The sequence below is a fragment of the Raphanus sativus genome, chromosome 2 (assembly GCF_000801105.2).
Source record: "Raphanus sativus cultivar WK10039 chromosome 2, ASM80110v3, whole genome shotgun sequence".
In the NCBI taxonomy this organism is placed as follows: Eukaryota; Viridiplantae; Streptophyta; class Magnoliopsida; order Brassicales; family Brassicaceae; genus Raphanus; species Raphanus sativus.
In genome coordinates, this window is record NC_079512.1 from 35075735 (window position 1) to 35089954 (window position 14220).

The following is a 14220-nucleotide window of genomic DNA, read 5'->3' on the forward strand; positions in this document are numbered from 1 at the left end:
TCTATGTAAAATTCGTGACACAATACAAAGAGTTTGGTCGGAACAAGTTATGATTAGCTATTGTTGTTGACCAATAGAAAATAATTATCATTTTGATTATCAGTAACAATTATTCCGGCGAAATTTAATCGTTATAAATAGAGAAAGGAAGAAAGTTAACGTGGCAGCTAAGGAAATAATGATGAAGCTATAACAAAGGCGAGACGTGAGCTAATTGAAATTATATTTTCGAAAAAATTGAGAGGTACGGCTGAGAATGCGTCTATGTAATTAAACGGTTGAGAATATCATTGTTGCCGAGTTTCTTTTATCTCTCCCCTATTTATCTGAAGGACAAAGTCCTCACGCTGTAAGATAACGCATTACAGAAAACGAAGAAAAGAAGAAGAAGATGTCGTGGCAAACTTACGTTGATGAGCATTTGATGTGTGATGTCGGAGACGGCCAAGGTCATCACCTTACTGCCGCCGCAATCGTTGGTCATGACGGTAGCGTTTGGGCACAGAGCGCTAACTTCCCTCAGGTAATATCGATTTTAGTAATGAGATTAACATTTGATCTTTGTTTTATTTAAGAGTTTTAGATCATGGATCCATGTTCTTGTTACATTCGATCAGTCTCTTATCGTGTTTGTTTGTATAAGCACATTTCTTGTGTATAGGCTTTTTCTTTTGTAGCCTTTTTATCGATCGATCCGAGGACATACTTCTACGTTATGGATCTAATTGTACCTAGTGAAGTTTTGGTATGAAGGAGATTTTTATTTGCTAAAATGATATGAAATCCCTCGATAAGTTCTTTTTTTTTTCTTTGCCAAATGGTTTCTAATCCCACGAGAAGTTCATTTGAAAACATGTTTTGTTACCAAACCAAGCATGCTTCGCTGTCTATATCTACATTGTACTTTTGTTTAATGTTTAAGAAAATGATGAATGGTCTCTCATCGTAAATATACCTTACTCTCTCTCGTTTATGACAGTTCAAGGCACAAGAGTTCACTGGTATAATGAAAGATTTTGATGAACCGGGTCACTTAGCTCCCACAGGGTTATTTTTAGCTGGAGCCAAGTACATGGTCATCCAAGGTGAGCCTGGCGCTGTAATCCGTGGCAAGAAGGTAATCTAACCCATCAATTAGCTTCATTATCAAAAAAAAAAAAAAAAAAAATTAGCTTCATTATCTGACATGTTTATCAGTACATATATGATATATATGCATGCTTGATCAAACAACAGTACATATTTTGTTGGTTTGATTCGATAGGGAGCAGGAGGCATAACCATAAAGAAAACAGGACAATCATGTGTGTTTGGTATCTATGAAGAGCCCGTAACACCAGGACAGTGCAACATGGTCGTCGAGAGGTTGGGTGATTACCTCCTCGAACAGGATCTCTAGGCCTCCATCTCATCAACCCTTCTAGAAGATTCCAACTTCCACATTATTTTCTTCTACAAACTAATATATTTGATTTGGTTTCTGGATTTTCTCTAAGAAGCTGGAGGCTTATTAATTATGTTTATTTAAAGAATATTGTTTTCCTCTTTCTTTTTCTTGGTTTCATACGATTCAATTTTTCGTAAACAATGTTTAATTAATTTGCTATTTGTTATTCTTTTTTTTTTTGCTTAAAACCTATTTGTTATTCTCTCTTGCTTTTAGGCGATTTGCATTGGTCTATCACATCAGTGTTTAACTAAATAGAATTACATCTGTCCATACAGCAACTAATACGCGTGTTAATTTTCAGCTTATAAAAATACATCTAGACGATTTAATTAATAAATCATAATCTTCAAAAAAAAGTTGTATGCAAAGAGTATGAGTTGCATACGTAAAATTAAATAACAGTCTCACAATAGTAAAAATACTTCAAACACTTACGCTGGCATTAGTGCACATTAAGAATATAATAGTTGAAGAGAATGATATCTAGTGCCATAATCAGTATTAGATCTATTAAAAATATGAGAAAATTGGAAAAAGAGACATTTTCAACTAAGATTTCTTGTTCCAAATGTTTGAGAACTTATGAGAGATTTATATAGGCAGAAATATGCACATCTTCAAATGTTAATATTGCTAACAGATTTTTTCCGTAAATGCTAATAGATTATGTACCATAATAAAATGATTTGAATTAATATCAGTATTCATTTTTTTCTTTTCGTTTTTGTTAATTGATTATATGATTTGTATTACTATTTAGAGAGAGAAATAAATATTTGGCAAAAAATATGTAAAAATTAAGAAAATATTAACAAATATTTGATAAAAAGAACAAAATAATAACAAGAAAAAGAAGAAAAATCCAAAAAATATGTATAATATGTATTGATAAATGAATATGATAATTATATATATATTATTTATTCCACAAGCATTTATTGTCACTAAATGTTTATCAATTATTACTTTACGAATAATTGCTCTTGCATTGCTCTATCCTTTAAACGGTCTACGCCCTCTATCTGGCAATTCTGGAACACCGCAGTTGCATCTCCGCAAATGAAATCGACTGTCCCCGTGATTTGGCATTCCCTGTAAAATTGCTGATACTTGTATGCATATAGAGTATCATGATTGGCGTCAATGCGGCAAAGGTAGAAGACTGCTCTATCAGAGCTCACTCTAAGAGCCACCGCTTGCCCCTTCTTTCGCCCAGCCGTGTCTTGTATGCAAATATCTCGAGCAACAAACCCTTCTCCACTAAGGCCTATAATTAAATCAATAATATCATTAGGGCTTCAAAAGTATAAAATCACTATGGATAAAAAGAAAAATTAACATTTCTACAAAGAAAAAAAGGATACCAGTACTACCAAGTGTTGAAGAGTGGAATGTACTGGCACCGTCTTGGCCGTTCAGATTACCCGTGAGGATCGTTTCGTGCAAAGGAAATATGAGCAATATGCTCATGAAATAGTTAGAGATGAACACAAAGATTTTAATTTTTTTTTGGGTTTTGGAAAACATATGAAATAGTTAGATTTAAAATCTTTAAACAGTTTCATTTAATGCGTTTGGATATCTTAAATTTGTTAGAGGAATTTGTCTAATCACTTGCATTATGATTTTTAATTAGAAGTTTGTGTGACTATTATTTTGTAAAGTCTAATGGAAAAAAGCAGGATAATGTTAAAGATAAACGTTTATACCTCAAGAGAACGTATAAACTACTATGACAACTGAACTTTTTGGACTATCTAAAGTATAAACTACCATGACAATTTGACTATCTAAGCAATATATACATGATTATCCTTTTCATCTTGCTTTGTATGAATCAATCTAAAGTGGATATATTTATGCTTTGCTAACGACTACGGCCTTGACACAGGCCCGGCCCAGTCATAAAAAAAAAAATATATGCTGTCTATTCTGTGCCGTTGACATTTTCGTCATGGTTCTAGCTTTGAGTTTTGTTGATCAGTTCAACAGATATAAATATTTGAACAAATACAAAATACGTAGTTATAAAGAAATCTTCTTCATCTTCTTTTTTTGCAAACAAAATCTTCTTATAGTATTGGAAAACAACAATAACTAAAAGGTTAAGTTGACAAAAAATAAAAAGGGTAATGTCGGCAAATCATTCCCATCCCACCTGTCTTTATTTTGTTCTAACAGCTCATGAAGATGTGGAATCTGATTTTCTTTCTTTTTTACAACAGAAAGAAGTATTATTGACATATAACGAAATTGTTCTGCTATTCTTTCTTCTCATACAGAACACAAATGTCTTGAGAATCTCAAATTATCAATTGTAAATTTTTAAGTGATTATTTATCTGTTTCAAAAAAAAAGTGATCTTGATAAAAAAACTATTGATTTATGGAAAGGAGAATAATAAATTGTAAAGGATGGACATAAATAATGGAATATTATTGTGTATGGCATACAATACAAGAGCATATCCACCCTTTAGACCAATGATGTCCATACTTTGACATATTCGCTATGGTTTTATGAATTAAAATCCAGTATTATTTATTTACGTAAAATTAATTCATAATCATTCTTTTTTTTTTCAACGGCAAAAAGAAAAACAAGCCGTGATTCCTTTTAGAAAACAGTCTCGAACATTTTCACATATATCACTAGACACTTGATCAAATAATTGTGTTCTTGGTCACAATTTATGAAATATGTCTTTATTGATCATTATATGTATGACATGAACATGGGAGAAATTATATGCTTTTCACTTTTTTTGAAAAACAAAACTTTATTAATAATGTAAAATCTAATGAACGAGATTTGATGTTACATATAAAGCATTTTCCTTTATCACGTTAAAAATTATCTATCAAATTAGTTATGTTCAACATCACACATAATTGATGTACTATTAATTCATTTCAAATAACAATTATAAATCAAATTTTAGACAAAAAAAAATTAAAGGGTGCTAACTTACAAAGAAGGGAGAAAAAATATTTAAAAAATCTGAATTTAATTTTATAAACATTTCATTAGTATTGTTAAATTAAGAATAAATTTTTAATTTTTATATTTAATTTATTTAAGAGAATTTTATTGGACGCCTAAAATCGTGTTATTTAATTCAAGTTGAAGCTTTCATCGAGTCCACGAACAAAAGCTTCACAAAGAAGAGAAAACAGAGAGAAAGAAAAGAGAGAGAAGAAACAATCTAGCCGGAGAAAAAGAGAAGAAAAGATGTCGTGGCAATCATACGTCGATGACCATCTCCTGTGCGATGTGGAAGGCAGCCGCCTCACATCCGCCGCCATCCTCGGCCAAGACGGCAGTGTCTGGGCCCAAAGCACCAATTTCCCTCAGGTTCTTTCTCCTCCGATCTTCCTCTTTTTGAAAACCTCCTCAGATCGTCTCTCTTCTTTTGGTTCCTGATCGGATCTGATGACTCTGGATCTGCTTTTTGACTTCATATAAATGATCGAATCAAATTTTGACTTGATCTAATGATAAAGGATTCAACTTTGAATGATTTTGACTTTGCTTAGTGTATTGTAACAAACATGCAAAGGATCTGGTGTATTACTGATCATTGCTTAAATCAGTTGAGAAAGCTCATTGCTTTATGTGTTCTTGGCTAATGTTTTAGTTGAAGACTACTGAGATAGATGGAATCAGGAAAGACTTTGAGGAACCTGGACATCTTGCCCCAACAGGGCTCTTCCTTGGCGGCGAAAAGTACATGGTTATCCAAGGTGAAGCCGGAGCTGTCATCAGAGGCAAAAAGGTAACATCTTTTCACTTGATCCGGACCGGACCTATGATCTGAAGTTTCATCATATGATCATCTTTGTAGGGACCTGGGGGAGTCACTATCAAGAAGACCAACCAAGCCTTTGTCTTTGGCATCTACGATGAACCAATGACTGGAGGCCAGTGCAACTTGGTGGTGGAGAGGCTCGGCGATTACCTTATCGAGTCTGATCTCTAAGTTTACACTTTTCAAAAAAAGTGCTTCAAACCAAAATTTCAACTTTAAGGTTCTTCTTTTACTACATAAAACACTCTTCTGCCGTGGTGTATTATGATTTGATTTGTGGTCGTGCATCAAAAACAAAAACCTAAACTATACTCTTGAAAATGATCTAAGAAACAAATCACCCTTTGTGTTTTTGTTTTGGAGTCTCTCTCTATTGTTCTTCTTGTGTTGTATTTCTTAATGTATCTCTGGTTTTCGATTTTAATAATAAAGTAACTCCTGTTTGGTATACAATTTTGAGTTTGTTAAGCGGCTCTGATCAGGCTCGGGTTATCTTAGTCTGTGATTTGAGATGATTACATTTGAACCACACAAATACTACTACACATCACCAAGGTAGTCTTTGAAACTAGTGGTACCAAAGGTTCTGTTAAATAACGGTTTAATTCACCTCAAAACTTAAACAGACAATAAGGGAACAAATGCATGCTGTCACCAAAGACTCAAACTAACTACAAAGCAGGGCAACAAAACAGAGACTGCAACGGAAACCACCATTTGTCTGTATCCTTCGCTGCTCGAAGAAGGTGAAGCCATGGGGGAATCAATGGCAGTTATGTTTCCCGTGATATTACCCGCCATTGTTCTGTTCATTCTGCGCATATAACAACATCACATCAGGTTTAGTTTTACCATAGAGGAATCAAAGAGAGAGTAAGGGAGAGACTGAGGAGAGCTCACCCATCAGTAGATGGAGCAATCATATACAGACAGTTACCATAGCCTGCAGTTTCATGAGAGTTTAAATGAGACTACAATGGCTTCACATTTACTCTATAGATTACAAGTGAATGTATGTAAACACTTACTAGGGTCCTTGTCAACTTCAACGCTGACTCCTCCAAAGCTGCAATCTAAGCTACTCGCTCCGCTCTGCTGGTAATAAGTGTTGAACGCATAAGATGCGTGTGAGAGAACAGTGTCTGGCTCAAAGCAAGGTTGGTTTGGTTGAACAGCAGAACAATCAACATTCCCAGGACCGCAAGCCCAGTCCAATGCACTCTGCAGCTCCGTCACCGAAGCTTGCGATGAAGCAACACACCATTTCCTGGTTCCTCCTCCTCCTCCTCCACTGATAACAGTTGAGTTACCTGGACTTGAACTTGGACTTGGACTCGTTGTACCTGTGGTTGAATTTGATGGAGAAACAGGAACAGTGCTTTCCCCAGTGAAGTCTAAAGCGTAAACACTCGTTCCATTCGCGTAGAACATTCCCCAGTTTCTCTCAGATTCTATCCCTGGCTTCCTGTTCTCATTGAACAACGAGAACAAGTACACATCAATCTCCTCCCCAGGCTTCGCAGGAGTACCTGGATCACCGATGACATGGCGGATGAGGTTGGTGTTGTAAGCAAGAGCGTTATCAGGAGTAGCAGCCGTCTCTTTAGGCGAGCCTTTGCTCGGCCACCCGGACTCAGTAACCATAACCTTAACGGTCTTGAAGTTCATAGCCGTCAAGGCGAAGTAGATAGCATCAAGCTGAGCATCGAACATGTTTGAGTAAAGCAAACCAGTAGCGGGATCAACAACCTGGGAAGAAGACTCGAACAAAGCGTACTCAAGCTGAACCTTCTCAGCAGAGTCTCTATAAGCGTAGTACGGATACAAGTCGATCATAAAGGGAGACTCGTTCTCAACCAAGAACTCAAGCATGGGTTTCAAGAACGCTAAATGTTTCTTGCTGAAAGAAGCTGAGGAAGGAGGGAAGGAGCGCGACAAGATAGCGAGGGAATGGGAGCTCGAGATCTTGATCTTTTTGTCAAGACCGGACTTCTTGAGAGCGGTGTGGATGTTGCGCATGGCGGGTAAGAGCAGACCTGTGGCGTTGTCTGGCGCTTCGGTTACTTCGAGACCGACGGAGATGGAGGTGATCTTGGTGGTCGGGTAGTAAGGAAGGATGCTGTTGCGGAGCCAAGTGTCTACGTTGGACTGGAACTGAGCGAATGCGAGCAAGTCGGCGTTGGGGACGCCAATCATTAGCTCGATGCCTGTGTTTGCAAAGGCTTTGAGGACGTCGATGTTGGCGTCGTAGATTCTGACGTATTTGATGTTGAGGTTTTGGATTAGCTCTGAGACTTTGCTTGGACTTGGGAGATTGTCTGCGTTTCTTCCGTAACAGATTCCTATCTTGCTTGCCGTACCAAAATCTGCAACAATTTTCAAAAAAAGAAAGAAAAGAAAAAAGACATTGAGGTTTTGTCTGAATCTCAAACAAAAACAAGTTCTCAAATGTCGGTTCCAAACATCTAAAAAAGTAGTTGAAAGGTAACAGATTCGAGATTATTCAGACGAGAAGTAGAGTGAAGCAGAGGACAAGTTAGAACACAGATGGATGCTTTGGTTTTAAAATGTCGGTTGCAGACATCTAAAGTAGTTCAAAGCTAACAGATTCGAGAATTTTTTCAGTCAAGAACAGAGATCAACTTAGAACAAAGAAAAAGCAGCAAACTTTGAGATCGAGAAGAGGAAATAATGTAACCCAGAAGAGAGAATCAGATGTAAATGCAGACCCAAAAAACAAAAAGGAAGTTAATTGATTACATACCGAGAGAGGCAAGAAGAGAGACACAAATCCAGAGGATTAGATTCAGTCTTCTTTCACCCATTTTCGTGCTGAGGCGCAAATCACCCAAAGTTTACTAACTTGAGTGAAGTGTTTCTTCTTCTCACTTGTGCTCAGAAAATGTAACGGCTCACACTCTCAAGAACACTGAAGTGGGGAGTACAGAGTTCCAGAGAGAGAGAGAGAGAGGTGTTGCTCTGTAAAGTGTTCGTAGTGCTTTCTCTATCAAAGTTCGGATTCCAGCTGAGAATATAAAATTGGGTTCGTAGAAACGTCTCGATTCCGTGAATTAAGCTGGCATGTTTGCCCTCTCTCTCTCTCTCTCTCTTCTCTCTGTTTGACTGTTGTAGATTTACCGCTTCCGACAAGAAACTCTTTTTTCTAGTAATAACGAATTAAAATTAAAATCAAAATGAAAGTAGTGTAAAAAGCATATGTTGGTAAACGGATTCCAGTGCAAATAGTACATACAGACCATAGAACTCTGCTTTTTATTTTATTTAACGGTCCACTCTCCACTCGATGCAAAAATTACATTTATCAAAATAAAATAAAATTCAAACTATTTGAAGATATAATTAATCCCATATATTCTTCTTTTTTTTGACTGAAGCATTCATAATTTATATTTTGTCCATAATGTATGATGATTTAATTTCTTTTGATATTTCAAAATATAAAATCGATATTCAGTGAAAATTGTTCAAACATTTATATTTACATTTTCTGATTAATTAAATTATTTTAGTTTAAAATTTTAAATATATAAGATTATAGTCTATAACAAATTTGGTTTTTTTCCTTTATTAATTTTCCTTTTTATATAAGGTGTTAGTTTTCTAAAAAAAAGTTAAATTATCTGTGGTTTTCTTAAAAAAAATTTTTTGCTATTTTATTTTTTCACGTGTTATTTTGCTATTAAGAAAAGATTAAGAAAAACGGAAGGACATACAAAACTCTTCCTCCACATCTAGCTTCCAAGCCAAATTCAGTCGACCATGATCCCCGAAGAATGTAGACCGAAGCAGAAAAAGAATAAGACCGAGGCTCAACCACTATCGTTCTCGTCACTCCCAGATGAACTCGTAGAGAACATTCTTGCACGTATCCCAAACTGGAAGTACTCTAACCTCTCTCTCGTCTCCAAGAGATTCCTCTCTATCCTCTCTTCTCCCGAGCTCTACGCAACGCGGTCTCGCATCGGAACCACCGAACCATGCCTCTATTTCTGCTTGGAAGACTCTCCCAATATCCCATCTCCTAAATGGTTTAGTCTTCGGATGAAACCTGCTAATGAAACCCTAAAAGACGACCGTGATATTCTTGGAGACTATTCGTTGGTTCCGGTACCGTCTAGTCCCCATACTCATCAACTAGACTATCCTCCCACCGTAGTTGTTGGTTCGGAAATATATTTAATCGGTGGACCCTCCTACGGACCGCCGTCTTCCCTTGTCCGTATCCTTGATTGTCGGAGTCACACATGGCGTGATGGCCCTAGCATGTCCGTGGCACGTGCGGGTGCGTCTGCTTATTACATTCATGGGAAAATATATGTAATGGAAAGATGCCGGAAAGATGATGATAACTGGATGGAAGCATTGGACGTAAAGACACAGAGTTGGAGTCCCTTGCTGAGCCACGGAGCTACTGACTTTCGCAGCGACTGGTTTATAATCAAAGTGTTTAGAGGAAAGATTTACGTAATTGGTAGTACAAACTATGCTTATGACCGGAACACAGATACGTGGGAAGTTGTGAAAACGCACGAGTTGACATTCAGCTGTATACTTGCAGCAAATTGGTGTGTGATTAAGAATGTAATATATAGTTATAGAGATGGTTCTCTCGTACGGTTTAGTTACAATAAGAGAAGGTGGGTAAAAGTCGAGGGTGGGGATTTGGAACTGTTTCGTACGCATAGAAGATATAAGTTTTCAGGGGAGTGTGTGCTTAGTATACGTAACCACGGTGGAAAACTTTTAGTCATGTGGTCTCCCAGGTTTGAGGAAAACAATATTGGAAAATCAGAAAGGAGAATTTGGTGCGCCAAAATCGCGTTAGAAGGGAGTGGAAATGGGGTTTGGGGAAGAGTGGAGTGGGCTAATGAAGTGCTTAAAGTCACCAGTTCGTATAAGTTCTTGAGTTGTGTAGTCAGTTGGATTTGAGGATTCTTGAAAGATGGTATTTGTTCTGTCTCTCATGATAATAGTTTGAGATCTGTAATGTTATTTTATATGAATCATTATTTTCACAATACTAATTAGTTGAAATGATTTTTTAAAAATTAGCTTATAACAACATTGATAGTTCAAAATTATTGATACAACTACGCGTATGGTCGAGTGGTGAATTGATTTGAGAAAGGATTATAGATGGATTCTTATGTCCTAACTCAATTTTCACAAAGTCGTGTCTCTCGAACCATTCGGAAGCATGTTGAACCTTTGACTCCTCAATTTAAAATTATAAGATAAGGCTTTCTGGATGAACATGTCCCAATTCGGCGATAGCTCATCATGAAAATCACTTTCATGGTCTTCTTCGAGTATTAACCTTGAGTAGGGTCTTGTGATGCAACGAGAAAGTTTATGTAACTCTACAAGACGCGATGGCAAATTAGAATCAAAATAATATTTTCTTACGCGATTTAGTTGTGCTATGACGATTTTGATATTTGTTTCCTTAATAAAATTCCTTCCCCTTATTCGGTGTCCAGTTTATATATTTTTTAAAAATTATGTGTTTTCTTTCTAATTTTTTTGCTATTTTATTTGTACACAGTCACATGTGTTATTTTAATATCAAGAAAAGCCAAGGAGTCGCTTGTTAACCCTCTAGACCTAATTCAGAAGTCAGAACTCTTCCTCCACCACTATCTTCGACTGCGGCTGACCATGATCCCCAAAGAAGCTAAACCAAAGCAGAAACACAAGAGGAAGAAGAAGACTAAAGCTCCACCGCTATCGTTCTCATCACTCCCAGATGAAATCACAGAGAACATTCTTGCACAGAGAAAAAAAAAAAAAAAAAAAAAAAAAAAAAAAAAAAAAAAAATTCTTGCACGTCTCTCTAAGTGGAGTTACCCCAATCTCTCTCTTGTCTCCAAGAGGTTCCTCTCTATCCTCTCTTCTCCCGAGCTCTACGCAACGCGGTCTCGCATCGGAACCACCGAACCATGCCTCTATTTCTGCTTAGAAGACTCTCCCAATATCCCATCTCCTAAATGGTTCACTCTTTGGATGAAATCTACTGATGAAACCCTAACACACGACAATGATATTCTTGAAGACTATTCATTGGTTCCGGTTCCCTCTTGTCCCAAACCTCATCACGGAGGCTATCCTTCCACCGTGTTTGTTGGTTCGGATATATACTTAATCGGTGGACCCTCCAACGGACCACCCTCTTCACTTGTTAGTATCCTTGATTGTCAGAGTCACACTTGGCGTGATGGCCCTAGCATGTCGGTGGCACGTGCGGGTGCGTCTGCTTATTTGATCCATGGGAAAATATATGTAATGGAAAAATCCCGGAAAGATGATAATTGGATGGAAGTATTGGACATAAAAACTCAGACGTGGAGTCCCTTGCTGAGCCATGGAGCTACTGAGTTCCGCAGCGAGTGGTTTATGATCAACGTGTTTAGAGGAAAATTTTATGCAGTTGCTAAGAAGCACTATGCTTATGACCCGAAAGAAGGTACGTGGGAAGTTATGAAAAGGCCCAAGAAATTCAGATATGAAAATGCAGCTACGTGTGTGATTAATAATGTAAGGTATAGTTATACAAGTGAAGGTTTCTTCATGTGGTATGATCGGAATACGAACATGTGGACAAAAGTCAAGGGATTAGATTTGGAACTATTTAGTACGGATAGTACATATAGTATCGCAGAGGGATGTGTGCTTACTATATGTAACCACGGAGGTAAACTTTTAGTTATGTGGGTTCCCAGGTTTGAGGAACATAATGGAAAATTACAAAGCAAAATTTGCTGTGCCAAAATCGCTGTAGAGAAGTGCAATGGAAATGAGGTTTGGGGTAAGATAGAGTGGGGTAGTGAAGTGCTTATGGTTACTAGTTCGTATAAGTTCTTGAATTGTGTGGTCAGTTGGATTTGAGGATTTGTGAACGATGGTATATGTTTGAATAACTTTACAAAATCTTGGTACCTAGAGTGGTTGATTTCTTATTATGCAACGAACATGTTTTTTAATGTCCGTCTCTCATGATTATAATTTGAGAACCGTAATGTTGTTGTTTGGTATGAATCATTATTATTGTCACAATATTAAGTTATAATAAATTTTAAAGATTATCTTATAAGCATTGCCATGCCATTAACGCTGGTCTAGTGGTGAATTGATCTGGGAAAGGAGTGTGGATGAGCTCATATGTTCTAACTTCTAAACTAAATTTAAGTTGCATTTAAGTCGTGTCTCTCTAACCAATCGAAAGCTTGTTGAACTTTGGACTTCTCAGTTGTAAATTCGATAGACAAGGCTTTCTTGATGAACATGTCCATTTAGCGTTAACTCTGAAAAATCACTTTAATGGTCTTCGTGATCGTCTTCGTGTGAAGCAACGAGAACGTTTTATAAAATCATAGTTGCAAAGCTGAGGAATCAAGTTACACGGAATTTTCAGTTGAGAAACTCCTATCCTAAAACTTCTATACATTCTTTCAGTTTGCATTTTGCATTAGTAAAAGAATAATAGATAGATTGTGACCATCTCTAATCTCTAAGCATTTTGATGGTTTAACTCTAGTTACACGGTAAACTACGATTAGACGAACTCTTAAGTCTATTAATGCAATGTTGTCACTTGTCAATTTATTCAAAGTCGTCATGTTAATAATGGCAGAACGTAGAGGAGCTCGACTGAATATTTTTCAAAAAATTATTTTTATTTTATGGGATATTCAGTATAAAACAACCACAATAATAAAACAAGCAGAGTAGTGTATGTTGATGAATAATACAAACATAATATATATATTGATGATAAGATGCATAGTTTTCTTATTAATAAGGAAAATTCTCACATCTATCATATATGAATCTTAAAATTATTTTAAATATTTTTAGTATAATAAAAGCTAAAGTCTTATAGCTTTTTATTCGTTACTGGTAAACAAAAAAATAGAAATAAGAATTACTAATTTATATTTTAATATTTCATATATAAGTTTTTAATTATCAATTTTTTTGAACGTCTGAGTCGATGATTTTACAGCCGACAATTCTACCATCCTTTGAGAATATACGCCTGACTGCATCACTCTGACACATCCTATAAAATCCATGTTCGATGGTACGCCCTACACCAAGCTGAAGATCTCTTGTAACCTGTTTCTCCATAATCTGCATAATTTAGTATTTTTTAGGGTTTGAACCTCAGACCTCCGGGTGTAAAAGCAATTGAACCTTAGTCAAACTTCTTGACCAAAGGGACTTCCACAATTATCAAATTTTTACTATTTGAAATAATAAAAGGTTTTGAGTAATGCACTGTCTACTATATTATATTAATTTAAATGTAAAAATTATAGAATTTAAATGTTCCACAATTATATATATATCTAGTTTTAATCTGGATATCTATTAAATAATACTTTCAACTCATATGGTTTTATGATCGTTTGTATTTTTTCCATAATAAATTTTTTAAATCATAGGTCACAAAATTTTCAATGTGTTTAATAGTTTTCGATAACTTTATAATTCTTTTCAAAATTCAAATGATAGCACATGAGAAATATTTCTAAGTTTTATTATAGTGTTTATATTATTGTTTAATTGTTTTAACAATTTTAAATTAAAACAAAAATGATAAATGATAAGCAATTTTTGTTAATTGATTTCATTAATTGTTATATTTATTTTGAATTTTTGTAACTTTTATTTAATGAAAGAAATAAGAATATTAATTTGTGAACATTTGATTAATGCACTGTCTACTATATTATATATAATATAATTTCTGTTATTATTCTAATAAGTTATGTGTTATAATAAGAAGTGTGAGTGAGAGTTTGTAGTGATGACATCTAATCTATTAAAACTGAAGTACAAATTAATACTAACCCTTAAACTTGCACAATATTTACAGTTCTATGCCACTGAATTAATTAATAAATCTAATGTTAAGTATTTATTGTATTTTCCTTATTTA

General features: G+C 35.6%; 6 protein-coding genes across 7 annotated transcripts in view; 4 read left to right on the forward strand and 2 right to left on the reverse strand.

Moving 5' to 3' along the window:
• Positions 1 to 5711, forward strand: part of LOC108842277 (profilin-1) — a 57657-nt gene extending 51946 nt beyond the window's left edge. Inside the window, exons 2-4 of one of the 2 annotated variants that reach the window (XM_057003331.1) lie at positions 4679 to 4804; positions 5088 to 5225; positions 5295 to 5711. In XM_057003331.1, coding sequence (XP_056859311.1) covers positions 4682 to 4804; positions 5088 to 5225; positions 5295 to 5429 — 396 coding nt within the window. In that variant the 5' untranslated portion in view covers positions 4679 to 4681 and the 3' untranslated portion in view covers positions 5430 to 5711. Of the gene's footprint in view, positions 1 to 4591; positions 4805 to 5087; positions 5226 to 5294 lie in introns of those variants that run through there. The other variant, XM_018615142.2, reaches the window with a different exon arrangement.
• LOC108842276 (profilin-4) lies at positions 34 to 1702 on the forward strand. Its single transcript, XM_018615141.2, has 4 exons — positions 34 to 244; positions 369 to 523; positions 980 to 1117; positions 1265 to 1702. Exons 2-4 carry the CDS (start codon positions 392 to 394, stop codon positions 1397 to 1399), a joined length of 405 nt encoding a protein of 134 aa, XP_018470643.1. The 5' UTR covers positions 34 to 244; positions 369 to 391; the 3' UTR covers positions 1400 to 1702.
• On the reverse strand, positions 2413 to 2920 carry LOC108839533 (probable pectinesterase 56). The gene is made up of 2 exons (XM_018612288.1): positions 2815 to 2920; positions 2413 to 2717 (listed from the first exon to the last, which is right to left on the reverse strand). Exons 1-2 carry the CDS (start codon positions 2918 to 2920, stop codon positions 2413 to 2415), a joined length of 411 nt encoding a protein of 136 aa, XP_018467790.1.
• A 119-nt stretch (positions 5712 to 5830) lies between the features above and the next one.
• Positions 5831 to 8308, reverse strand: LOC108842274 (glucan endo-1,3-beta-glucosidase 12). Its single transcript, XM_018615138.2, has 4 exons — positions 8023 to 8308; positions 6287 to 7624; positions 6159 to 6201; positions 5831 to 6072 (listed from the first exon to the last, which is right to left on the reverse strand). Exons 1-4 carry the CDS (start codon positions 8081 to 8083, stop codon positions 5910 to 5912), a joined length of 1605 nt encoding a protein of 534 aa, XP_018470640.2. The 5' UTR covers positions 8084 to 8308; the 3' UTR covers positions 5831 to 5909.
• A 710-nt stretch (positions 8309 to 9018) lies between these two features.
• LOC108839535 (F-box/kelch-repeat protein At5g39560-like) lies at positions 9019 to 10208 on the forward strand. Its single transcript, XM_018612289.2, has one exon. The coding sequence runs from the start codon at positions 9039 to 9041 to the stop codon at positions 10206 to 10208; it is 1170 nt and encodes a 389-aa protein (XP_018467791.1). The 5' UTR covers positions 9019 to 9038.
• Positions 10209 to 10937: 729 nt separating this feature from the next.
• On the forward strand, positions 10938 to 12326 carry LOC108839536 (F-box/kelch-repeat protein At5g39560-like). Its single transcript, XM_018612290.2, has one exon. The coding sequence runs from the start codon at positions 10938 to 10940 to the stop codon at positions 12162 to 12164; it is 1227 nt and encodes a 408-aa protein (XP_018467792.2). The 3' UTR covers positions 12165 to 12326.
• Positions 12327 to 14220: the final 1894 nt, after the last annotated feature.

Bases quoted from the DNA above. Each gene is read 5' to 3' on its own strand.
- LOC108842276 (XM_018615141.2), top strand. From the start codon at position 392: ATGTCGTGGCAAACTTACGTTGATGAGCATTTGATGTGTGATGTCGGA. The intron at 524-979 runs GTAATATCGATT...CGTTTATGACAG, and splicing joins AGAGCGCTAACTTCCCTCAG to TTCAAGGCACAAGAGTTCAC. The intron at 1,118-1,264 runs GTAATCTAACCC...TTGATTCGATAG, and splicing joins CTGTAATCCGTGGCAAGAAG to GGAGCAGGAGGCATAACCAT.
- LOC108839533 (XM_018612288.1), bottom strand. From the start codon at position 2,920: ATGAGCATATTGCTCATATTTCCTTTGCACGAAACGATCCTCACGGGT. The intron at 2,718-2,814 runs GTATCCTTTTTT...ATTTAATTATAG, and splicing joins TTCAACACTTGGTAGTACTG to GCCTTAGTGGAGAAGGGTTT.
- LOC108842274 (XM_018615138.2), bottom strand. From the start codon at position 8,083: ATGGGTGAAAGAAGACTGAATCTAATCCTCTGGATTTGTGTCTCTCTT. The intron at 7,625-8,022 runs GTATGTAATCAA...AAATTGTTGCAG, and splicing joins CTCTCTTCTTGCCTCTCTCG to ATTTTGGTACGGCAAGCAAG. The intron at 6,073-6,158 runs GTGAGCTCTCCT...TTATATGCGCAG, and splicing joins ATTGCTCCATCTACTGATGG to AATGAACAGAACAATGGCGG.
- LOC108839535 (XM_018612289.2), top strand. From the start codon at position 9,039: ATGATCCCCGAAGAATGTAGACCGAAGCAGAAAAAGAATAAGACCGAG.
- LOC108839536 (XM_018612290.2), top strand. From the start codon at position 10,938: ATGATCCCCAAAGAAGCTAAACCAAAGCAGAAACACAAGAGGAAGAAG.